Source organism: Talpa europaea, assembly GCF_964194135.1.
Source record: "Talpa europaea genome assembly, chromosome: 9".
NCBI classification, from domain to species: Eukaryota; Metazoa; Chordata; class Mammalia; order Eulipotyphla; family Talpidae; genus Talpa; species Talpa europaea.
Genome location: NC_140076.1, coordinates 47791234 through 47817163, shown reverse-complemented (window position 1 = coordinate 47817163; position 25930 = coordinate 47791234). Strand labels below are relative to the sequence as shown.

The following is a 25930-nucleotide window of genomic DNA, read 5'->3' as shown; positions in this document are numbered from 1 at the left end:
GACAGAGTGGGGAGCAGAACAGGCAGATGTACAGAAATACAATGCTGAGGGGAGCAGCAGGAAAGACAGGAGAGGTCTGCTGTGCCATGTGGGTCACCTCCCTGGCCGGGGATAAAACTCATGCAGATAGCTTCATAGTGCTGCGTCTTAACCCCTTACGCCACTTGGGAGGCCCCAGTGCCTAATTTTTTATTAAAGCAAATTTTTCTAAAAAAAATTCCCCTGTCCTTCAAGTAAATGATTTAGTATTTTTTTTTAAAGATTTATTTATTTATACGCACAAGAGCTGGGGTACAGGCCAGAGGTGTAAGGGGTGAGAGGATTCACTAGAGACAGAGTGGGGAGCAGAACAGGCGGACTGACTGAAATACACTGCTGAGGGGAGCAGCAGGCGAGACAGGAGAGAGGTCTGCTGCGCCATGTGGGTTGCTCCCTGGCCGGCGGGGAATCGAACTCATGCTGCAGAGGCTGCGGATCGTTTCATAGTGTGGTGCTTAACCCCTTGCGCCACCAGGGAGGCCCAATTTAGTATTTTCCTAATAAAAGGTCATGCTGTATGCAACGATTTACTTTAATTCTGCTCACATAATAAAATGACAGTAACACAATTAACAATCTTTACTTAGCAATCCTTTATGAAAGTCTTAGAAATCACTAATAATCCCAAAGTGAGATGTTCTTTCATCTTTGTCCAAATGGCATATCAGTGAATGACTCCCTTACCTATAGAAAAGAACGTAAGCCTCTACATTCTGTACAGTAGATTCTGAAACTTCAGTGACACTCTGATCATCAAATTCATACCAGAGGTTATTCAAATTGTTTCGGCAGTAAGCAATATAGTGTCCACCTGAATTTAAGTGAAAAAGAGCATTATGGTAAAACAAAATTAACCCCAAAACTGAAGCTAAACTACTTTTTGTATCCCAACGGCACAGAGACTGAGCTAGATATAGCAAGAATTACGCTTCTATTTTGCTTTTTCCAATTTCGACTCTCTTCCACTACCACTATAGGAAATAAAAAATAACAGAAAATATAATCTAAAAATCCAGTATAGAAAAAAACCCATGCTAAAGTCTTTCATTATTTAACTTTATACAAAATACAATTTCCAGTATTCCAAAATTCATGGTAAAACTATTTAATTTCCTAAAATTTTCTGACATGTATTTAATAACCAAAGTAAAATAAAAATAAACAATAAAACACTATTTTTATTTTTTTTTTGTTTAATCAGATCATACTTAAGGTCAATTCAGGTGTTTTCTTTATAATCTAAGAACAAGTATCAAATCTTCATACTTACTACTTGCAGTTCCATGATGACAAATAACTGACAGAAGATCATAGGTAACAATTTGAGTTGGACTATCTTTAGCAAGAAATGGCTGAAGATCTAGCCCTTCCAGTGGAAATGAAACATGCGTGCTGATCTTGGTCGAAAACATCAGTTCATGTCTGAATCTCTTAAGGTGGATGCATAAAATCTAAAAGAGAACAAAATTCAAACACTAATTTGTTGTAAAAGCATCCCAAGTAATGAAATTTAGTACACAGAAAGATTCTTATTCTATAAGCAAGAAATGGGGGAGAAGCCAAAATAAAAAGGTAAAATTATTTAAAATTCTAACATTCTATATGCTCAGAGATTCTTAAATATACACATTGTATTTAGTTAAACATTATCCTGCAATTGTGATAACTAATTCCAAAGATGTTGAAATGGTGAAACATGACATTTCCTAGGTTCACTGATACTGGTTTTCCTAATTAAAACTTTTACTTTTTTTTAACCTTTATCTACATTTATTTTATGCTGAATTTATTCTTCAGTTTTTTTCTTTTTCTTCTGTGCAACCTTCTCTTCTGGCTTAAGAACAATCTGCTCTTTTTTAGTTTGGATCATTTCAATGTTGCAAGGAGAGGTCATGTAAGAGTTAATCCAACCATGAGCTCTAAATTGTGACACCTCTTGGGGGCTTTGTTCATCTGAATGTGCAGACAATCTACATCTAAACCTTTAAGTTCAGCATTATTTTTTGCATTTGTAAGCATGTACAGTAAAAATTCAGCACTCACTGGGTCAACCTGTGTACAACCCCACTGTTTGGCCTTCGTACAGCTACCAACTCCACCACTGTAGCAACAGAATGTCACATATTGTTCCTGTAGACTTACATCCTTGAAACAACTGGTGTTTTTTGGATGTGTATACCCTACATGGCCTGGGTAGTTGTATGTGTGTTTAAAATGAACTCAAAGACTTGACCCTCTTGATTTGCGTGATTCTGTAGGATTTTCTGAATCAAGTGAACAGCAAACTATTTTCAGAGGTCAACAAAGGCCACCTGCAAGTGGAGGACAGCATTTCTAATTTTAGACTTTATACCTGCAAGATCCTATACTGCCTGATTAAACTGTTTTCAATGCACTTTTACTGCTAAAGCCATTTGCCTGGTATGTAATTTAATTTTTTAAAAATGGATTCTCCAAATAAGGTATAGATAGTAGCTGATGATAGAATCACTTTATTCTTCAACCATGCTAAGGAATTTCCTATTATTGCTTATATTATTATTATTACATTAATGCTTTTATACCACATAAAATAAATTGAATTATAATGAAGCTCATATACCTCAGGAAACTTCTGTACTTTACAAAATTTTACGCCATTCCGCAACCTTAAAGGAGGAAAAGAAAAAATTTAAGTAAACCTATTTCCTGTATGAATCTACAAAAAATTCAGTATTTTTAAATATATAGCAAAATCTTTTAGAAAAAGCAGAGCCAAAAAGTATGACTAAAAATGCTCACTGCTGAATTACATCTACCCATTAATAATGCATATTAATAAATTATTGAAATCTCATATGAAGAATCATTTAAATTAAGATATCAGAAATAAAAGTTTAGGAAATTACATGACTCACTGATAAAAAAATTTTTTTAAACAAATGTGTTTCTGTATACTTCTTGGCTTTGCTTTATAACATCCAGCTATCAAGTAAAAACAGGTAGAATGAAATCCCAATTTTATATAAAGGTTAGATCAATAGAAATTTTATTCTTAAATGTAGAAACAAATAAGATAAAGTAATGATATTAATAATCAATATGAATATACAATCAACAGTTCTCTGTTTTGTATTTGGGGATAAATGGAAGGTTCTTTTCCATCTTCACTATTTCCTTTTTTTTTTAATAGAAGCATGTTTTATTTATTTGTCTGTCTGTTTGTTTTGTTTATACATGCACTGGGTACAGTCAGAAGCGTGGGAGGGTGAGAGAATTCACCAGAGCCAGAGCGGGGAGCAGAGCAGGCAGAAGGACTGAAGTACACTGTTGAGGGAAGCAGCGGGCGGCAGGAGAGGTCTGAGCGCCATGTGGGACCCTCCTCCGGTGGCAGGGGAGCTGCCGGGGATCGAACCGGCATCACAGAGGCCGCGGGCAGCTTCGCAACCCAGCGCTCAACCGCTGCGCCACCGGGGAGGCCCTCTTCACTATTTCCTTTTACCTTGTTTTACAAGGAAGGATCTTACTCTGGATCAAATCCCTTCTTATCTATCAGCTGTGACTTCAGGGACAAACTGATAACACTTTCAGTTCACTGGAGGCATATTTTTTCAATTTTCAGCCATACTGACCAAATAATACACCATTCCATTTTGTCATGAAAAAATAAGTACAGATCAACATTTCCCTGAGGTTACTGCCAAAGCCAGATGTTTGTATTACAAAGATTCTATATATTATTAGACTATTAGTTTCCTATTACAGATTCAGAAAAATTTTCTTGTTGACTCTACCTCAGAAATATTTGCCTTCAATTCTCTGCCTACTCTTCTAACTTACCACCAAGAAACCCTAAAAGACTGAATTTAATGTAAGATACAAAAAGGCAGCTAGAATAAATACAAAGAAACAAAATCATACTTTTCTTAACTGTCTTTTTATTTTGCTTTCACACAGCAGGTTTCAAAGTTGGTATAACCTTGCTGAATTTTACCCAGACTTACAACTATGTACTGTGAGTCACTTTCACTTCCTGAATCTAACCTGTTAACACGATAATCCAGAAGATTATTACCTTACTTATGATAAAACTTAACCTGTGTAGTGAAAATGTATGTTACATTTCCTAATACATCTTTTATAACACATTGGGAAGCTGTCTTACAGATAAGTCTACTATTTAATTTGTTAAATTCTGACCTCAAATTTGTTTAACCAATTTGTAAATTAGAAACTAAAATAACCAATTAAGTAAACTAGAACAAAGCTTACCAACCTTTATTTATGTAAAGTAGAAAATTAATCCCAGCATATTCTTCTCAAATAACCAGAAAAATACCATTTAAATTACAAAATACCCAATTATAAGCATTGTCAATGCCACTTACTTTTTGCATTTTTCACAACTGTACATATTGTCACCTGAAAATAAAACAGATTTGGTCATTCCTATCAAATTAAAAGCAAGTGATTTTCTTTTGCACTGCAATTCTCTGAGTTTGCCAATGCTGACCTTGCAGCACAATATACAGGTTCCCATTGTTTAGTCTCTGCTTCAGAGTCAGCTTTTGCTTATAATTACCATCATTTTTCTCGCCCCCTTTTTTCACTCTTGAAGGGCTATCTCAAATAACATCCTTTCCACTTATTCACGCAACAAAATTTACTGCCATCCAACATGGATCCAAGTAAGATGTTAACAAAAAAAAAAAATAACAAAGAAAAAAAAAAAGGAAAAGAAATATGGGGGGGAAGCAAAAATAACAAAGGATCATAATAATATGGAATTCAAAGATAGTCCAGATGCATAAGCCAGTCTTTCACATTGGTGGAATTTTCCTTTCTTTGAATCCCAGGGCAGTTTTACAATACCTCACATACCATATTGTGGTATGCTATAGGAATATGTATTAATTATTTCAAGATATGATTTATGACATTTATATTCATACTGCCATGGTAGATATTGACACTGTGCCAATATGTACAAGTACTATTTAAGCTGCCTATAATTTAGCTTTTATGAATACATATTATAATTGGGTGCTATTATTATAGTATTTTGATCATACAAAACAATTTAGCCATTAAATGAAAACATTTAAATTTCTTACCTTTTAGCTCATCTCTGGCGAAGAAGGCAGCAAGACAATCTTGCAACGTTACTATTGGACCCCAAAACCAGCTAGGAACACATGAGACAACAAACCTGAAACATTATTGATAGAAAAAAAAAAAAGGGAAGTGTTCTGCCAGTACAGCAGAAACAGCAGTTTTAACTATCAATTAAACAAAGAACATACATACATACCTCTTCACATATTCCATGAAAAAAGCTATCCACCCTTGCGGAGCATATGCTTCACCACATGATCCTGCTTTGACTATAGAAGTTGGATGACTCGAAGAATGCAGCTTAGCAAGATCTTCCTTGCCAGGAATTGGCAAGGACAGATCTTGAAAGGTCTCGAGGGTTACAGACACCTAAAATTATTTTGTATTTTAAGAATGAGATGAAAATAATCAAGCGCAAGCATATGTGAGGATAGATTTTACTGCAAAGATTAAAGCAAGTTATAATAAATGGGGAAAAAAAAGCCCAAACTTATTTTATAGTAATAACAGTAGCAAAAATGCTCTCTCTATACCAGAAACTGTTTTAAATTTAATCTTCACATAAACCTCATGAATGAACTACTAACATTTGTATTACTCGAGGATATTGCAACATAAAGTGGTACCTCAATCCAGTTATTATGGGTTGAGGTTAAAACATTTAAGCACTAGACCATTTCTTTTTGAAAATGACAGCTTAACAGCTTTTAAATGTTGCTTTAAAAAATTATTTATGTATAAAATAAACAATCTGGCATGTCATATTTTAAATAGCTGAAAATTCCATTTAAATATTTCCTTTAAATATTAAAGAAAATTCCATTTAAATATTTGGTACCAAAATAGCCTATATTAAAATGACTGTTGAAAGCCTTTAGATTTGACATAAGATTCTAACACAAAAATTAAAAACTTCGTTTTCAGGTTTCTTTGAGAGATGTCCTTTTATAATCATTAATTATATTATTGTACTAAAGTAAAAGCACTCTTAAAAAAGGCTCAAACTGAGGGATTTAGAGCCATTATTAAAGAATTCATGACGATTTTCATTTGTGCTCTTGTATATGAACCTGATACTATATTATGAGTCCTAACCTTAACATGGGAAAATATTTACAAGTTATAAGTATAACCAACTGTAGAAGATTCATTCAGCCTTGTGCCTATGAATAGCAACAGTTTTCCAGCATAATAATTTCATCAGCCTTGAGAGAATATATGTAGGTTACCAATTCTTGTTGCTGAGCAACATCTCACCTTTATATGATACCACAGTTGAATAACTAAGTTATTTCTTCCTGTGAACGCATGTCTATTCAGTGATGAGCTAGACCCATCACTTTAAAAAAATGTTGCTATTACTTCCAAAAACCAAATTCTACTGCTAGAATCAATGTATGGTGATATAAACATAAAATATACATCCATAAGCACCAGTAAGATTATCAGTAACAAGAAATTTAAATTTCCATATCACAAAGGCATTTGAGGGCCTCCCCGGTGGCGCAGCGGTTGAGCGCTGGGTTGCGAAGCTGCCCGCGGCCTCTGCGGCGCCGGTTCGATCCCCGGCTGCTCCCCGGCCACCGGAGGAGGGTCCCACATGGTGCGCAGACCTCTCCTGCCGCCCGCTGCTCCCCTCAGCAGTGTACTTCGGTCCTTCTGCCTGCTCTGCTCCCTGCTCTGGTGAATTCTCTCACCCTCCCGCGCTTCTGACTGTACCCAGTGCATGTATAAACAAACAAACAAAATAAATAAATAAAATAAAATAAAAACATGCCTCTATAAAAAAAAAAAAAACAAAGGCATTTGACGGAAAGTTTCTGTGTATTTTAATACCTTCATACTCACCCTGTCACAAGTCAGACACTGCACTGAACTAATGATTGTTCCATCAAATATGTCTGAAATAACACTTCGGTATTTCTTATGATGTTTTTTTCTCTTTGGAGATGATGAAGGTTGAGCTAGGATTGAAAAACAGCATAGGATTTCTTTTTTTAAATCACAGTAGTTTCTTAAGCATTTTTTCTCTAGAATATTTAACAGTAACATTTATTATACTTAAGAACTTTTTTCCAAATACCATTTAAGAGAATTACTTTTAAAAAAACCAAAAGAGAAACACACATAAAATACAAGAGGTTCAGCCTTCCATCTTGACCGCAATTAGAATAGTTTTGCTTTTACTTGTTTGTTTTTGCTTCCAAAGTAAGGATTTGAAAAAAAAATTCTATAAATGTTGAGTTGCTTATATATTCTGGATAGAAGTCCTCTGTCTACTATGTGATTTGTAAATATTCTCTCCCAATCTTTCATTTCACTCTCTTAACATCATTTGCCAAGAAAGTTCAAAATTTTTTTCTTTGTGGATGGTGCTTTTTATGCCTTGATGTCTTTAAATAACTCTTTGTCTAGCACAAGGTTATGAACACTTTTAAATTTTGTTCTAAGAGTTTTATAGTTTTACACTTTATCATACTGAAACATATACACAGCTACTGGAAATGCAAAATAACAGTCACTCTGGAAAACAATTTCATACATTAAGAATAAAAGGCAATAGCCTCATACTTCCACGTGTTTACTCTAGACAAATCAAGTTATATTCATATAGAAATCTGTACACAAATATAATGGAAGCACTTTCATAACTTCAAAAACCTGGACATAATTTAAATGTCCTTCAATGGGTGAATGAATAAGCAAACAGTAGGATAGTCATACAATGAACTACTACTTAGTAATAAAAAGAAACTACTCTGATATGGACCAAAGTGACTGTATACCAAATGCTTAATGAAAGTTGTCTGTTTCAAAAGACTGCATACTGTTATCATTCCATTTATATGACATTTTGGAAAAGGCAAAACGATAGAACAGCTCAACAGGGCTAGTCTAGGCCTTAGGGAGAGGTAGGAGGATGGTCTGATAACAAAGAGGCAGCAGAGGGAAATTACTAGTGTGGTAGAACTGCTCTATATTCTGTTGTGGTGGTAGTAACAAGAATGTATGCATGTGTCCAAACTCAGAATACTACATCAAGAGTGAATTACTAAATGTAAATTTGTGCCACACACACAAAAAAATTTTTAGACATGGATATATAATAATTATATATTATTAATTTTAAAGGACTGAATAGGTTATGATTAACAATTTAAATTATCAAAACAAAGGAACCTGAATAACTGAAACTTCTACCTTTTTTGTGTGTGGGTGCCAATCCTGGCCACAAATTGCCTGATTTAGGAGGGCTTGCTGATAAACGTGGATTAACACCTTCATTTGATGGGAGGATCTGTGTTGTAGACAGGTCATTCAAATGGACATCAGTAATATATTCTGTAATATTTAAAATTTGTATTATTACCTTAAATAGTAAAATTATTCCACCTGTCAAATAGTGTTAATTCAAAGGTTTCTTAATTTGAGATTTTGAACATGATTCACATTAATAAATGCTACATGAAATACTTAAAAGAACAAGGTGCTCACTAAGTAAAAAAAAGACAATGATTTTCCAAATAGGAAATTAATGTTTATAACACATTGACGTCGTAGGCAATTCAGGTAGTGAGCAGTGGAAATATAGTCACAAGTAGGGTCAAATTTGTTCTAATTTAATATTTTAAGAAAATAATTAGGATGATTTTAAAAAGCTTTAAAACCATGTAGTAGAAAAAAGACTATGCTCTTAATCAAAATCTTAAGAAACTTATTCATAAAGTAATCATAAATTATTTTATTTGTACTGTGATAAAAGGAAATATGCCTCTTTCTCAGTAAAGGACCTTTTTAGAAATAAATAAATAAGAATCAAGAAAATATAAACTCTGTTAGAGTGATCTTTATATTTGCTATTGGATTCCAATGTATATAAACATGTGTTTTAAGAAAAAGGACAGTGGCCGGTAAGTTTTGAGTACAGAAAAGAGAATTGTTCATAAGAAACCCTGAAACAGAATGACCACAGGAATTTTTCTGGATAATGCAAAATAAATTAATGTTGTTATGTAACATAATACACAGGCATTTTCGTTATCTCAACCACAACTAAAATCACACGGCGTAATACTGTGGGGGGGGGAAGGTCAGGAATTCACTATAGACCTTTCTGAAGCAAATCAGGTTACTAAGAGCTAAGCCTGGGGTTGGCAAATTTTTCCTATACAGGATCAGAGAGCAAATATTTTAGGTTTTGTATGTCATGTACTGTCTGTGTCACATTTTTTAAATCAAGTCTTTAAAAAATGTGAAAGTTCAGGTCTCTGAGACAGGTCATGAGCTAGTTACTAAAAACAAACCTGCTATGGATAATAAAGTCTACCCTTCATCAGGCTTAATCAGGTTTTAGATAAGACAGGGTTGGACAGCAGTTTAGGCTGCTAGTCAATAACACTTCAGATATTTATTGACTAAACAACCTCTAAACACATCTAAACTTCTAAATATGAGGTCAGTGTAATTATGGAACCAAACATGTTTTCCTCACTATAAGGCATTTAAGTGTTATGAATAGGTGAATCACATGTATTCCTGTGGTTAAAGAAATACCCTTTATGTCAAGAAGTAATTTTTGGATTCAAATAACTAAATAAATTGTTTAGCAGTTTTTTGCTCTTCAATAATTACAGAAGATAAACTTTTTATGTTACGTGTCTATCACTCATTTTAATCAGAGAATTTGAACTTCTGATGGTTTAATTTTATGTGCTTTGGAGAACTAAATAATTTATCACAGCTAAAATATGTTAACTCTTAGATAAATTTAAAATGCTAGATAATTTAGCTGAACTATATTTCATTTAGCCACTTAGCTCTTTCTCAAAGGAACACAAAGTATTCTGGTATAATCATTCATAACAATGTCACTGAAGTTAATTAAACTTCTACATCAAAATATATTCCAGGGCCTCCATGGTAGTGTAGGGGTTAAGTCTCAGCACTATCATGCTGTCACCACTGTGGCCTAAGTTCGATTCTCAGCTAGGAAGATAATCCACATATGGCACAGCAGACCTCTCCCGTCTTGCCTGCTATTACCCTAAACAGTATATTTCAGTAGATGTGCCTATTTTGCTCCTATGTCTCATCCTGCACAGCTCTGGCCTACAACCCAGTTCTTGTATACATACAAAAAAATAAATCTTAAAAAACTATATATATATGTTCCAAATATTTCATAGCTGATGAGATTCCAATGACAGCAATGTAAATCTAATAGTACATATAAGATTATAAAATTGCAGTTTGGGTTATTTTGCTTTTCCTAAAATCTCAACAGAATTTGCTTTTAAATGACTTTAACTTAATATTTCTGTGCAAATATTGCTGAACTGTAATTACTAGTTAGGAAGTCCAAATGTAACAACCAGTTTAACTCCAGCTTTCTTCAAATTAGTATGACTGTAATGTCAAATGCTACGTATGAGATATTCAGTTAAAGCTATTAGTAATTCTATTTCATGTTTAGCATGCTAAATATAAATTGTGAACACTAATATATGAATTAGAAACATGTCATGCTAAATTTTGCCAGCCAAAAAATATCAGAAAATGGTGAAATCAGAAATGTAATCATAAAATACAAATATAATATTTTAAGTGTATCATCTACAAACAATACTCTGCCATTTTCAAGATCAAATTATTAAATTGTCACCTGAATTTCTGCTGTGTATTTGCACTTTTACAGTTTCCTGGTTGTTCAAGTCAACTGTTTCTGACACAGAGTCTCTATCTTTATCTAATTCTCCTTCAGAATTTACTTTATTAATCTTATTGCACATCTTCTCTTTTTGCCAATCTTTTGACATCTCTGAATTGTTCTCATCATCTTGAATTAACATTGCTGTTTCATTATTATCTTCAGAAAAGCCTCTGGAGCCATTTTCATTGTCTGCTTTATCACTGCTGCTACAAGAGTCACAGGACTGAAAATCTACATCTGATTGGCTCTTGTCTTCTTCCATGGTTTCCTCAGTCGCTATAATTTGAGGATCTTCCTCTACTTCCATGACCTGCTCTTTCAATTCTTCATGAAGTAGATCCATTAAACATCGAAGGAACTCTTGAGCATCCTAATGGAAGTAACACTCGTATTACCATGCCACAAAAAATATGTGTATACAGAAACTTAAAGGAAAACATAGAATACAGTAATTAAAACTTTCTAAATGTGTAGCAATACACCGAGGAAATATCAAGTTGTAGAACATAAGGCTTTGGAAAGGTAGAAAACACTAACGTCTAATAATATATAAATGAAACAAAAGCAATTAATAGACTGAAGATAATCTGGAGGTAACTTTTAGAACTGCTGCTTAAAAAAAAAACCTGATGATGTCACTAATAAGTGAAATATAGAGAAACCAAACAAAGGCTCAGACAAAACTAAACTTAAAAACTAACCTTTGAAAGCTGATACTAAAACTGAGGAATCCAAAGGAATGCGAAGGGGAGGGGTGAAAATAAAGTGAGGCAGGAACACAAAGGAATATGGTGGTGGAATACAGGTGCCTGAGTGGTGGGTGTACATGCTGATGTACACCTTGAAGGGGTGACCCCATACTTCCAAAATACAACCAACAATGTAAAACACACCTTAAAAAAAAATTTACATAAAATTAATTCACAAACTTTTAAATTGGATGGAATAGGCATTTAACAAACAAGACTTTGCCTTTTATGACAATTAGAATTCAGAGAAATGTCCTAAATTCAGATATTTTATAAATTCAGTATAAAATTAAATCTTTATCCAATCTTGATATCTCAAAAAAATATACTGACCAATCTGTAGTGCTATTTAAAAAAATTCACTGACTCCAAATCACACCTACCAAATCACAGCCTCTCTGGTGGCTTAGGGGTTAAAGGTCTCAGCACTATCACCAGAATGGCCTGAGTTCAATCCCTATCCCAGGCAGGGAGCTAACCCACACATGGTGCAGCAAACCTCTCCTGTCTCACCTGCTGCTCCCCTCAGCAGTGTATTTCAGTCAATCTGCCTGCTCTGCTCCCCACTCTGTCTCCAGTGAATCCTCACACCTCTTACCCCCCCTACCTCTGGCCCATACCCCAGCTTTTCTACACAAAAATAAATATTTAAAAAAAAACCTCTAGTGGGCCTCCCCTGGTGGTGCAGCGGTTGAGCGCTGGGCTGCGAAGCTGCCCGCAGCTTCTGCAGCACCAGTTCGATTACCGGCTGCCGGCGAGGGTCCCACATGGCGCAACAGACCTCTCCTGCAATGCCCGCTGCTCCCCTCAGCAGTGTATTTCTTCATCAGTCTGCCTGTTCTGTTCCCCGCTCTGGCTCTGGTGAATTCTCTCACCATCCCGCGCTTCTGACTGTACCCAGTGCTTGTATAAATAAATAAATAAATCTTTAAAAAAAAACAAACCTCTAGTGATTCAAGAATTTACACTGGAAAAAATGAAGAGAGAGTAAGTATTCACTGAAAAATAAAAATATATGAGGGCTAGGGATTAATGCTGAAAGGTATTACATAAAAAGCTACAATAAATAAAACTGCCATTGGTATAATTCAAAGCAACGCGGAGCAATGAAATGGATTAGGAAGCCCAGAAGTGGACTCTTTATATAGTAATGTAAGTATAAAAATTAATATAAGAATTTTCAGAGTCAGATAAGAAAATTCTAAATTTTAGGGCTTCCCTGGTGGCAGGTTGAGCACAGCACTGTGAAACTGTCAGCAGCCTCTGCAGCGCAGGCTCGATTCCCGGCCGGCCAAGGAGATACCCACATGGCACAGCAGACCTCTCCTGTCTCTCCCGCTGCTCCCCTCAGCTGTGTGTTTGGTCCATCTGCCTGTTTTGCTCCCCGCTCTGTCTCTGGTGAATTTCTCTCACCCTCCTGTATCTCTGGCCTATACCCCAATTCTTGTATAAATAAAATAAATCTTTTTAAAAAAAAAAAAAAAGGAAAAGAAAATAAAAAAAAGAAAATTCTTAAATTTTACTTTGGTACAATTTCTTAGCAGTTTGTGAAAAATAAAATTTGGAACATACTGTAATATAAAGCAAAAACGTATTGAAGAATTTCTTTAAAATAGAGGGCCGAGACTCAGCAACAACAAAGAAAATAATCCAGTCAAAAAATGGGCAGAAGAGCTAAAAAGAAACTTCTCTGAAGAGGAAATGCAAATGGCCAACAGACATATGAAAAAATGTTCATCATCACTTGTAATCAGGGAAATGCAAATCAAAACTACCATGAGATACCATCTTACACCAGTGAGAATGGCACATATTAAAAAAACTAGCAACAGCAAATGTTGGCGAGGTTGTGGAGAAAAAGGAACTCTTCTGCACTGTTGGTGGGAGTGCAAACTGGTCCAACCACTATGGAAAGCTGTGTGGAGATTTCTGGACCTACTAAACATAGAGCTTCCATATGATCCAGCAATTCCACTCCTAGGTATTTACCCAAAGGACACAGAAACATCAATTCCAAAGAACACCTGCACCCCTATGTTTATAGCAGCACTATTTACAATAGCTAAGCTTTGGAAACAGCCCAAATGCCCAAAAATAGATGACTGGATCAAGAAGATGTGGTACATATATACCATGGAATATTACTCAGCATTCAAAAAAGATAAACACATGCAATTTGCAGCAACATGGATGGCGCTGGAAGGGATCATGCTCAGCGAAATAAGCCAAAAAGAAAAAGAAAAATACCGGATGGTCTCACTCATCGCAGGAATCTAGAAAACTTAAATAAGGGACCAGGAAAATGAATAACTATAAGAAAGTGAAAATCAAAATCAACAAAAAACTATGAACCAGAGACACTTTTTGGAGGGTGGGGGCCGGGAGGGGAGGGATTGGGGTCAGAATGGGGGGTTTGCAATTGTATGGGGGAATATAAAAATAAAATTTATTATTTAAAAAAAATAATTAAAAAAAATAAAATAAAATAGAGGGCCTCCCTGGTGATGCAAGGGGTTAAGCACTGCACTATGAAGCTATCCGCAGCCTCTCCAGCATAAATTCAATCCACAGCCGGCCAGGGAGGTGACCCACATGGCACAGCAAACCTCCCGTCTCGCCCACTGCTCCCCTCAGCAGTGTCTTTCAGTCAGTTTGCCTGTTCTGTCCCCCATTCACCTCTCACCACCCCGCACCTCTGTGCTATAACCCAGTTCTTGTATGAATAAATAAATCTTTTTTTTTTTTAAAAAAGACTTACCTGTTGAGAATACCCTCGAAATGTTGGATTTACTGTTTTGATTCCTTGAAACAGATTAGTAGGTACAACAGATCCTGGCCTGAAGAAGGTAAGATTTTTAATGAGAAACTTCATTCTAGTTTTTATTTTAGAAACTGGAATCAAGAATTCAATTAAAAAGTACCTGTGTTTTAAAAAAACATTCAAAATTGTTCCATACTAAGTTGCACAGACTCATCAAAACTGCTAGTCCTCATGTTTAAGCTTTATTTTATTGCTCTCCTCCCTAATGAAATAATGCTTCACTGTATAATTTTGTAAAAACTCTTCTAATTACTTAATTACTTCAAACAGAATTTTAATTAAAAGTCCTATGCCAGGGCCTCCCCGTCGGCGCAGCAGTTGAGCACTGGGTTGCGAAGCTGCCTGCAGCCTCTGCAGCACCGCTTCAATCCCCAGCTGCTCCCCGGCCACCGGAGGAGGGTCCCACATGGCGCGCAGACCTCTCCTGCCGCCCGCTGCTCCCCTCAGCAGTGTACTTCGGTCCTTCTGCCTGCTCTGGTCCCTGCTCTGGCTCTGGTGAATTCTCTCACCCTCCCATGCCTCTGACTGTACCCAGTGCATGTATAAACAAAACAAAACAAACAAACAAACAAATAAATAAATAAAAACATGCCTCTATTAAATAAAAAAAAAAAGTCCTATTCTATTAAATAAAAAAAAAACTCCTATGCCAGGGCCTCCCCGGTGGCGCAGTGGTTGAGCACTGGATTGCGAGGCTGCTTGCAGCCTCTGCAGCGCCAGTTCAATCCCCGGTCACCGGCGAGGGTCCCACAAAAAAAAAAAAAAAAAAGTCCTATGCCAGAATAATTAAAATTAAATATAAGTATACCTGGTTCACAATCAAAATAAAATTTTAAAATCAACCATCAAATACCCATGGAAACAAAAATGAAAGTAAACCAAAAGCATGAGATTTAATCACTTAGAATTCTGTAAAATGTCTAAAGTAAATTTCCAGAAATAGTGAGTTTAAAGTACAATTTCAAGACAAAGGAGTTTGAACATAGTTAAGGGCTAGTTCTACCTGTGCAGAAAGGAACTTAGAAACATTAAGACTGTGGCAGCACTGAATATTACCCTATAGGGTAACAGAGGATTCTGATCCTTTAATGTCAGGGATGTGAATGACATTTACTTTCACATGCCAAAAGAGCTACTCTTTTGGGGGCCTCCCTGGTAGTACAAGGGGTTAAAGTCTCAGTGCTATCAAGCTATCTCTAGCCACTGCAGCATGAATTTGATCCCCCCACCCCCCGCCCCACCAGGGAGCTAATCACATGGCACAGTAGACCTCTCCTCTCACCCACTGCTCCTCTGAGTAGTGTATTTTAGTCAATCCACCTGTTCTGTCCCCACTCTGTCTTTGATGAATCCTCTCACCTCCTGCACCTCTACCCTATATCCCAGCTCTTGTATGCATAAATAATAAAATAATTTTTTTTAAAGATTTATTTATTTATGCATACAAGAACTGGGATACAGGCGGGAGGTGTGGAGAGTATGAGGATTCACCAGAGATAGAGAGGGGAACAGAACAGGAAGGCTGACTGAAATACACTGCTGAGGGGAGCAGCAGGCGAGTCAGAAGAGATCTGCTGTGCCATATGGGTAGCTCCCTGGCTGGGGATCAAACTCGTGCTGCAGTGGCTGGGGACAGCTTCACTGGTTGCGTCTCAACTGCTTGCGCCACCAGGGAGGCTCTAAAATTAATTTTTAAAAAGTAAAATAAAACTATCTTGTTTTGGGGGCCTCTCTGGTGGCACAGAGGTTAAGTCTCAGCATTATCATCACCCCTGTGGCCTGAGTTCAATCCCCAAAGACCTAACCCACATATGGCCAGCAGACCTCTCCTGTCTTGCCTGCTGCTCCCCTTAGCAGTATATTTCAGTAAATCGGTCTGTCCTGCTCTCCACTCTGTCTTTGATGAATCCACTCACTCCCCTCCTCAGATCTCTGGCCTACACCCCAGTTCTTCTACGCATAAATGAATCTTAAAAAAAAAAAAAAACCTATCCTGTTTTGTTTTTAGCATACTGAATTGACAGTAGAAACAAATTTTCATTTAACTTAAATACTGTTAGTAGGAAATTAAATACCTCCTACCTGAAGCATTTAAGAAGGTAATAATGTTAAAACTTTAATCAACTACAGAATATTTTTCTTCTTTGGCTTCTAGTCTTTCATCCAAGTCTTTAATCCATGTTGAGCTAATTTTTGTGCATGGCATAACAAAGTGGTCTAGTTTCACTTTTCGGCATGTGGCTTTAGTTTTCCCAGCATCGCTTGTTGAAGCAACTTTCCTTTCTCCATTATATACACTCTAGAAATGTTTAGTCTGACTACAAAAGCAAGGTTTAAAAACTATAGCTTTGGTGACTACTCTCCTACAGGCAGTTCTTAAGGCCACAAAAAAGTATTAATGGTAAAAGCAATTTTTAAAATAGTTCTAAAATAAATTTAGTGAAACATGACAGCAAGCAATTATTTTACTAATGATACACTTTATAGCAAATGCATATAAGCAGAAAAATGAGCATCTGATTATCTATGGTCTGATTTTAGTGTTGTAAGAATGCTAATTCCTGTATTAAAAATAAAGTTTCAGTAACAGCAGCATTAGCAGTTCCACATTGTATCACCAATCAAGATACTGGTATTTGATGTTCAATTTCAAATGTAACATGCCCAAAACTGAACTTGGCCCAAATCTGTTTCTCTTCTACTCTTTCCGCTCTAAATGGACCTGATTCCTCTTAGTATTTATTATATTTATTTTAAAAAGTTATAAAAACCCCACAAATATAAGTACACACCTGCTTTTATGCCAGAGTTCTGTCATCAGTTTGAGATAACTTTTACAAATGGCTGGTTTCTTATCTGTTCGAGCAAGTCCTCCACAATCAAGGAAAAACTGTGTCAATGGTGGACTAATTTAAAAAAGAAAAAATATATTAGAGTGGAATCAAGCTCAGTACTGACTGACTTCTAATCATTCAATGAATTGAAAGCACATATAGCCCTGTTGCTAGTATTTTTTTGCATCCTTTTATAGCTCCTCACTCTTTCCCGCTCAACCCATTCATATCAGATTTGACCCCACCATAGCAGAGTACTCAAGGCTAGCTACCAGATCCAGATGATACCTTTCAGTTCTGTTTCAGTACTATTTGTCACAGGTGACTTATCTCATTTTTAAACATTTCTCTTGATTCATGTAATGCACTTTTCTACTTTGCTTCTTTACCTCTCTACCCACCCCCCTTTACTGCTCTTTCTGCTCTTGTAAGACATCTAAACTATAAAACATGTCAATTTTTAGATTGCTCAGCATTTGATCCAATCACTTTTCCTCTCTTCCTTACATACTTTTCCCTCTAAATTTTCACACATATGCCAATGACAGTCAAATCTAAACTACAGATTAATATCAAATGTCCAGACTGATGGCTGTCATGGACATCTCAAATTTAACATGTTCAACATTTAATTTTCAAAGGAATTTGCTCTTCTTCCATGCTTCTACATCCCAGTAAGTAGCCATGCTATCTACCGTCCATCTGGTGCTCAAGTTAACAACCAGTTATAAGGCATTATAGTCTTTTATGAATTAGCTTAAGGGAACCTCCATGAATCATTCAGTTACAGGAAAATAACTGGCCAAAGGACCAATTCCTGGCCTGCTCTACACTGATTATCCGAAAACTATAGCCATACAAGCAGAAAACGAAAAAAGGAAAAAGCATGCACTATCAATCAGAAAACACTGGTTTTAAATTACATATTAGACCACATGGACCGAACAGACATATACATAACATTCCATACTGTCCCTACCTACTTTATAGAACTATGATTAAGAAAAAAAGATGAATGTTTTATTAAAGACTGTCCACCTACAGGAAAACAAAATATTTTTATAGGATCTCTGAAATAAAAGTGATTTTAGGAATAAATTAGTTCAAGTTCCTAAGATTCTAAATGTTAAAAAAAAAAAAACCCAGCTTGCTCAAAAACATTAGATAACCTACAATGTATGCTAGGAAAGCAGCCTAATGAACAAGAGGTCAAAATAAAACATCCCCCATTCAGACAAGAATGATTTATGTGCCAACCCAGAAGAAATAACTTTTTCAGGAACATTTAAACACTTAGTTTTAATTAATTCACATTTTCTAAATGGCAGCATTTCAGAAAGTTAAACAAACAAACAAAAAATGACTCTGTGTGTTGAGGGTTATGAGAAATGAAGGATAGCCAGGGATTTTATTTTATGGAATCCTGTTGGCTAGAAACACTGAAAAGAATTGTTTTCTCATATTGCTATTTTTTATATTTCTTTTGTTCTCCTCTCATTCCTGCACTGTTTTAAAGCATACTACAGGAAGCATGGATTTTTGCTCATAGAGTGACTTTAAAAAAAATACACAAACAAAATTAACTTCTCTACGTACCAATTAGAAAGAGCCTGCAAAGCAGCATTCATGTAACAAGTATTTCCAATATTTTTCAATCCTGTAAGACCTATTAAGAAAAATTATAAATTATGTCATCATTCAATAATACAATACTCAATTTTGCATGTGTTCACTAAATATTTAACTGCATATGACAGTTACTATGGTTCCCAAATTATAAAATAGAAACTTGAACAACTCACAAAGGTTAGACTTATACCAGTGTTAGTTTTTAGATAATTAAATATACACTTAGATTATTAAAATTTACTTATATCAATTACAAAACAGAAAATTTATACTAAATTATATACAGTTTACACTAAAAATTGTGGGGCTTTGGTAAAGTAATGGTAGAGAAACCAACCATCATCTAAAGTTGTCATTTTCCTGTTACGCAAATATAATTTTACTAGTCCAAATTTCATAATCTTTTTTTTGTAGAATCTTTTACCTCTAGACTCTTAATTTTTCACATTAACAGTTTCTTAAAGAAATGGGCAGTGCCATCCAAGGGAATGTTGTATAAGAAAATTATGTTACCTCTTGCCTTAAGTTCATCTTCTTCTTCTACTTCTATGTCCAGATCATCAAACACAGCAACCAGAGGCGTTTTTAATGTTGTGTTACTGGGTATTTTAAAATCCTTAATAATTGAAAAAAAAAAAGACTTGAATAAACCCTTAGGTTAGAAAATATTTATCCTATACAACATCTACACTCTAAAAATTGAGATGTTGGGGGGCCTCCCTGGTGGCGCAAGGGGTTAACATGCAACCTATGAAGCTGTCCGCAGCCACTGCATCACGAGTTCAATTGCTGGCCGGCCAGGGAGCTACCCACATGGCACAGCACACCTCTCCCGACTCGCCTGCTACCCCTCGACAGTGTATTTCAGTCCATCCACCTGTACTGTTCCCCACTCTGTCTCTGGTGAATCCTCTCACCCTCCACACCTCTGGTCTGTACCCCAGTGTTTGTATGCAGCCACTGCATCACGAGTTCGATTCCTGACTGGCCAGGGAGCTACCCAAACGGTGCAGCAGGGGAGGAGGAATTAGGGTCAAAATAAGGGGGGGTGGGAATTGTATGGGGAATATAACCAAGATGAAAATGCATACATTGTGCAAAAAATGAAAAATGATGTAAAAAATAAAATAAATTAAAAAACCCACAAAAGTAAAAAAAAAAGTGGAAGATAAATACATTGAAAAGAGTTAGATATAATTAAGAGTATCTAAAAAAAAAATCAGGGCCTCCCCGGTGGCCCAGCGGTTGAGCACTGGGTTGCGAAGCTGCCTGCAGCCTCTGCAGTGCCGGTTTGATCCCCGGCTGCTCCCCGGCCACCGGAGGAGGGTCCCGCATGGCGCGCAGACCTCTCCTGGCGCCCACTGCTCCCCTCAGCAGTATACTTCGGTCCTTCTGCCTGCTCTGCTCCCCACTCTGGCTCTGGTGAATTCACTCACCCTCCCGCGCTTCTGACTGTACCCAGTGCTTGTATAAATAAATAAATAGATTTAAAAAAAATTCAAATCTTACCTCTTAGAAAACAATTCTACTTGAAAAACCTAATTAATGGGGCCTCCCCGGTGGCACAGTGGTTAGCGCTGGGTTGCGAAGCTGCCCACAGCCTCTGCAGCGCCGGTTCGATCCCCAGGTGCTCCCTGGCCACCGGAGGAGGGTCCCACATGGCATAACAGACCTCTCCTGCCACCCGCTGCTCCCCTCAGCAGTGTACTTCGGTCCTTCTGCCTGCTCTGCTCCCCGCTCTGGCTCTGGTGAATTCTCTCACCCTCCCGCGCTTCTGACTGTACCCAGTGCTTGTATAAATAAATAAATATTTTTTAAAAAAAAACCTAATTAATGACATCTGTATGCTTTCTATTTTATAACTAGTGCTAATGAATGGGATTCAAACAATCTACAAATTTTATAACTGAAGAAATATGTACAAATAATTTTTCTCTTTTGAGTAATTTCTTTAATACAGGATCATGAAATTGTGCGAAATTATATTTCTTTAATGTTTTGTAATTATATCTCACCAGAAAACTATTTAAAAGCCACCAGAGGGCCTCCCCAGTGGTGCAGCGGATTAAACACAACACTGTGAGGCTGTCTGCAGTCTCTGCAGCGTGGGTTCGATTCCCGGCCAGCCAGGGAGATTCCCACGTGGCGCGGCAGACCTCTCTTGCTGCACCCGCTGCTCCCCTCAGTAGTGCTTTCGATCCATCAGCTTGTTCTGCTCCCCACTCTGTCTCTGGTGAATCCTCTCATCCTCCCGTGCCTCTGCCCTGTACCCCAGCTTTTGTATAAATGAAAAATAAATCTTAAAAAAAAAAATAAAAACCACCAGAAAAGTGATCAGTATATTTATTTACCCAGATTCAACATCGCTAGAGCCTTAATCTACTTTGGCATAAAGAGCAAAAAATAACAGCTTTTGCTTACCTGTCTTTAGTTAGTGATGATTATTTTCTCAACGTGTTTTATCTGTATTTCTTCTTTATAAACTGAAATTATTATTATTATTTTTAAAGATTTATTGATCCATGCCTACAAGATCTGGGATACATACCAGAGATGCAAGAGGGTGAGAGGATTCACCAGAGACAGAGTGGGGAGCAGAACAGGCAGATCTACTGAAATACACTGCTGAGGGGAGCAGCAAGCGAGTCAGGAGAGGTCCACCGCGCCATGTGTGGGTCACCTCCCAGGCAAGGGATCAAACTCATGCTGCAATGGTTGCACTTTGCTTCGTAGTGTTGCGTCTTAACCCCTTGCACCACCGGGGAGGCCCCTGAAATTATTCTTTCAACCACCTTTTGAGTATTGCTCTATAGACTGTTGTAAGTTCGTGATACAATTAAATTTTTAGTTATGACACTGTTAATAATATAAGCAGGTGCAAGAAAACTTATTTTCAATTTACCAGGGCATTCAAAAAACACATTTCTGATGATAAATAGGTATGTGAGAAAAATAATGTGGCAATTTATTAACCAGAACCAGTCAACTATGACTAAGTATGTAACAAGCAGAGTTTATCTAAAATGTAGTCAGTCACCTTAAATTATGTAATGTGTAGGGCAAGCAAATTTATTATTATAAATGTCTACATCCAAATGTGATACAAAGATAAAAGGGAAAAATCTACAAGTTACATATTTTCTATACTTAGTATGAAGGAAAACAAGTATAGAAATACAACGTGATTTCTATAATACACCTGAGAAAAACTCTCTAATGTGTTAATTAAATCACACAGAATAAATGATGATCAGAGTAAGTTGGAAGTCAACTAATATTTTGTTTCCCTTTTCCTATTTTTATATGACTGGAAAGCCTAAGAATTAAGTAATCAATTTTTGTTAGTCTATACATATCTGTATTACATATCATAATATAGAATCTGCAAAGATTATATATTCTACGCAGTTTTTAAGAAATTAGTAAAATGTTCATAGTAATTAATAAATTGGAGTGGGGAAGGATTAGGGGATAGGAGCTGAATTAGTATTTGTTATTCTAATATTTGTTATTTCCTATCAGTAAAGGCCTACCCCCTCTCCTATTTAAACCAGTTGTGGGTTTTTTTTTTAAGTTTTTATTTTTTTTAAAGATGTATTTATTTATGCATACAAGAACTGGGGTACAGGCTAGAGGTTGGGGGGAGGGATGAGAGGATCCACCAGAGATAGAGTGGGGAGCAGAACAGGTGGATCTACTAAAATACACTGCTGAGGGGAGCAGCAGGTGAGCCAGGAGAGGTCTGCCGCACAATTTGGGCAGCTCCCTGGCCAGGGATTGAACTTGTGCTGCAGTGGCTGTGGGTAGCCTCATAGTGCTGCATCTTAACCCTGCACCACCAGGGAGGCCCCAGGGTACTTTTAATTTCAACCAAATGGCAAATTCTGAAATTATTACCTGATAATCGCTAATATTTTAATAAAATGGATTTAGATTATTACCTGAACATTGTTTTCTTGTGTTTGGTGAAGCTGTCTTACATGAGGCGATGAAGGCTGAGTTCCTAATTTCCTATCCAGAAATACTTCTTTGCTGCAAGCATAACACCAGACTCGAAGAGTGGTAAGGTTCACAGTTAGATAATGCTTTGTCTCCTGTATAATTTCACAAGGGAGGAAGAAGAAGAATCAAAATTAAGTACAATTGAAAACACTTTAAGAAATCTGAGAAACTAAACTGCTGGTCTTTGATTAATAACAATACACTCAAAAGAGAAGAGTTAAAGTAGAATGCCAAAAAACTGTTCTTAGACAAACTGTTGAAGAATAATAGCTAAGCCTACTCTAGAAGTTACTCTGTTGTCATTTTTCATCACTATTCACTATAAAAGTAAATAAAACAGCGTAATGACTCTGCTTTGTAGATAGCAAATAAGTGTAATATGAGAAAATATGACAAGAAAACAGTAACTATTCTAAGACATCAAAATGTTACAAGAACGCAGATGACATGAGTTGAAGCACAGAACATCTCAAGCAATAACAAATAATCTTGAATAAATATAACTCCAGTCTTTCTCAACTTAATTTCCACAAGAGAATTTTATGTCCTATAGAAAAGTATTGGAATGACTATTTTCTCAATTCTTCCAAAAACAGTATATAGGAATATTATTCTGCATGCACAGAAAAAAATGTAAATTAATTATGAACAACAATGCCTAAGAGTCTTGGGCATTGACACTTAATTCATTCTCTTGCGGAACCCTGGTTGAGAATAAATAAGGCTGCAGAGATATCAATACAAAAAAGGTAGGTCAACTCAAGGAATTTACAGTTTAGAATAGGAGCTTTACGTAATACCATAAAAACATACAAGCACCAAACAATGATGGGAAGTAGAGAGGGGACTTCAGTTAGAAGGATGTGCAGCATAAGGTAATATGAGTTGAGGTTTAAGAGTTAGCCAGGTCTTGTCATAAGGCTAGATAGGCATCTACTCTTGACTTCAACCTCCATGTATTCCTACTATTTTGGCTATCATCTCCATATATCTGGAGATATATTTCTCAAATAGTTAATCTTTTAATTATGTCCTCTTTTTTTTTAAGATTTATTTATTTATGCATACAAGAACTGGGGTACAGGCCAGAGGTATGAGGGGGTGAGAGGATTCACCAGATACAGAATGGAGAGCAGAACAGACGAATTAACTAAAATACACTGCAAAGGTGAGACTGAGAGACCGGAGAGGTCTGCTGTGCCATATGGGTCACCTCCCTGACCGGGGATCAAATTTGTGCTGCAGTGGCTGCAGATAGCTTCATAGGGCTGAGACTTAACCCCTTGGACCACCAGGGAGGCACCTGTCTTCATTTTTTTTTTAATTTATTTATGCACACAAGAACTGGGGTACATACCAGAGGTGCAAGGGGTAAGAGGATTCACCAGAGACAGAGTGGGGAACAGAACAGGCAGGCTGACTGAAATACACTGCTGAGGGGAGCAGCAGGCAAGTCAGGAGAGGTCAGCTGCACCATGTGGGTAGCTCCCTGGTCTGAGATCGAATTCGTGCTGCAGTGACTGCAGACAGCTTCACAGGATGCGTCTTAAACTCTTGCACCACCAAGGAGGCCCAATTATGTCATTTTAATATTGACCTTAGCAATTCTGCTCCCCACCTTTTAGAGAATATAAGCTAAGGTTTAACTCATACATGAGAAGTTTTGAATTATAGTTTGAATTAATAATGTTATATTTGCTTTCCATTTCTTACAGGCTCTCTTTTGAAAATGTATTGCACGAAAATTTTCTATATACATACCTGAGAATGTATGGTGCTGTGATCTACTTGTGATTCACCACAGCCAACATATGAGCATCTCTTCTATAAATAATTATAAAAAAAGGAAAATAAAGCATAATATGTAAATTTACAATGACAGCAATACAAATATATTTACAATAATTTTTGATCACACATTTTAGCTTGATGATTAAATAGCTTTCCATAGTGAGTTATTTTAACCCAAAGGTACTAAGTACAAAATAAAGCCAAAATATTTCTAAGCTAAAAGCTATGTCACTTCTAATAGAAGACAAGCATAAAATATTTTACTGATTTACCAAAACTCTGCTAAAGCACTGCAAGTTTAAAAAACATGGGGTTGAAGTTTAAATGCTATTAATGATGATCTTTTAAAAATGTTTTTATGAAAACCTTTAGTCAAAAAAATTTTATTATCAAATTTTGATCTAAATTTTCCTATCCTCAAACTTGAGAAAAAAGATACATACCTCTAGACATGCCCAAAGATTTGGTCCTCTGACTTTACAATCCTGACAACTTCCCTATGAAAGGTAAAATCATATATAATTATCATTAGATTGACACAACCAAACACATACAATTCTCTAACATCATAAATAAAAAAGCTAGAACTCTTGAACATAGAGTATTGTAGCATTTTATAAAAAACATATTTGAGAGAAAAGTATGTGATTTTAAGGAAGAAAATAAACCTATTTCTTACATGAGATTTTTGTATTAAATCTTCTTTCGTTATTTCACCAACTGAATCCAAATGCGGACAATGATTTCGAAAAGTTGACATTTTGTTAGAAATTTTTTCCAGTTTCCCAAGACTATCCAAATGTGGTATGACCTACAGGGAAATCAACCAAAAAGTTAACATAAAATGCTAATGTTGAAAGTGATTAAAATAAAAGATAAATTGAGTATACATGTTTATAAGTTTGTTCTACATAAGAGTGTATTTTCAAATATGTAGAGATTAAGTTCATAATTGAATTTACTTTGAATATCAGAGGACTATACAGTCCCCCATCACTTTTGCTGCCTCCCATTTCATTTCCTATAGCTAAATAAAAGGAAAAAATTCAAATCATTTAAGTATTGTCCTTTAAAAAATATTAATGCTTAGGTTGGAATAGGATTTGGGAAAAAAAAAGGATATTCAAATGGAGAGCTTCATTTTCATGCTGGCAACAACCACTATTGATGATGTAAATGAAACTGCTTGTTACCCTAGTAATATAGTCAGTCATTTTATATCAGTTTCCCCATTTACACTTCCACCATTTACACTTTGGGC

The 25930-nt window shown here is 36.2% G+C and overlaps 1 protein-coding gene and 1 pseudogene across 7 annotated transcripts in view; both read right to left on the bottom strand.

The window, feature by feature from the left end:
• USP33 (ubiquitin specific peptidase 33) overlaps positions 1–25579 on the bottom strand; it is a gene marked incomplete at its 3' end in the record, with an annotated part of 33171 nt that extends 7592 nt beyond the window's left edge. For 2 of the 6 annotated variants that reach the window (XM_084241904.1, XM_084241905.1), the window contains exons 1-17: positions 25349–25579; positions 25113–25166; positions 24640–24702; positions 22818–22970; positions 19390–19492; positions 18844–18913; positions 17206–17319; positions 14351–14429; positions 10796–11213; positions 8335–8475; positions 6982–7097; positions 5330–5502; positions 5133–5227; positions 4407–4440; positions 2642–2687; positions 1310–1490; positions 724–850 (exon numbers count right to left, since the gene is read on the bottom strand). In XM_084241904.1, coding sequence (XP_084098030.1) covers positions 724–850; positions 1310–1490; positions 2642–2687; positions 4407–4440; positions 5133–5227; positions 5330–5502; positions 6982–7097; positions 8335–8475; positions 10796–11213; positions 14351–14429; positions 17206–17319; positions 18844–18913; positions 19390–19492; positions 22818–22970; positions 24640–24702; positions 25113–25166; positions 25349–25429 — 2048 coding nt within the window. In that variant the 5' untranslated portion in view covers positions 25430–25579. The remainder of the gene's footprint in view (positions 1–723; positions 851–1309; positions 1491–2641; positions 2688–4406; positions 4441–5132; positions 5228–5329; positions 5503–6981; positions 7098–8334; positions 8476–10795; positions 11214–14350; positions 14430–17205; positions 17320–18843; positions 18914–19389; positions 19493–22817; positions 22971–24639; positions 24703–25112; positions 25167–25348) is intronic. The other 4 variants (XM_084241906.1, XM_084241907.1, XM_084241908.1 and 1 more) reach the window with 3 other exon arrangements.
• LOC311177742 (large ribosomal subunit protein uL22-like) lies at positions 1826–2371 on the bottom strand (annotated as a pseudogene). The gene is made up of 2 exons: positions 2356–2371; positions 1826–2324 (listed from the first exon to the last, which is right to left on the bottom strand). The product of its transcript is annotated as a large ribosomal subunit protein uL22-like (transcript).
• Positions 25580–25930: the final 351 nt, after the last annotated feature.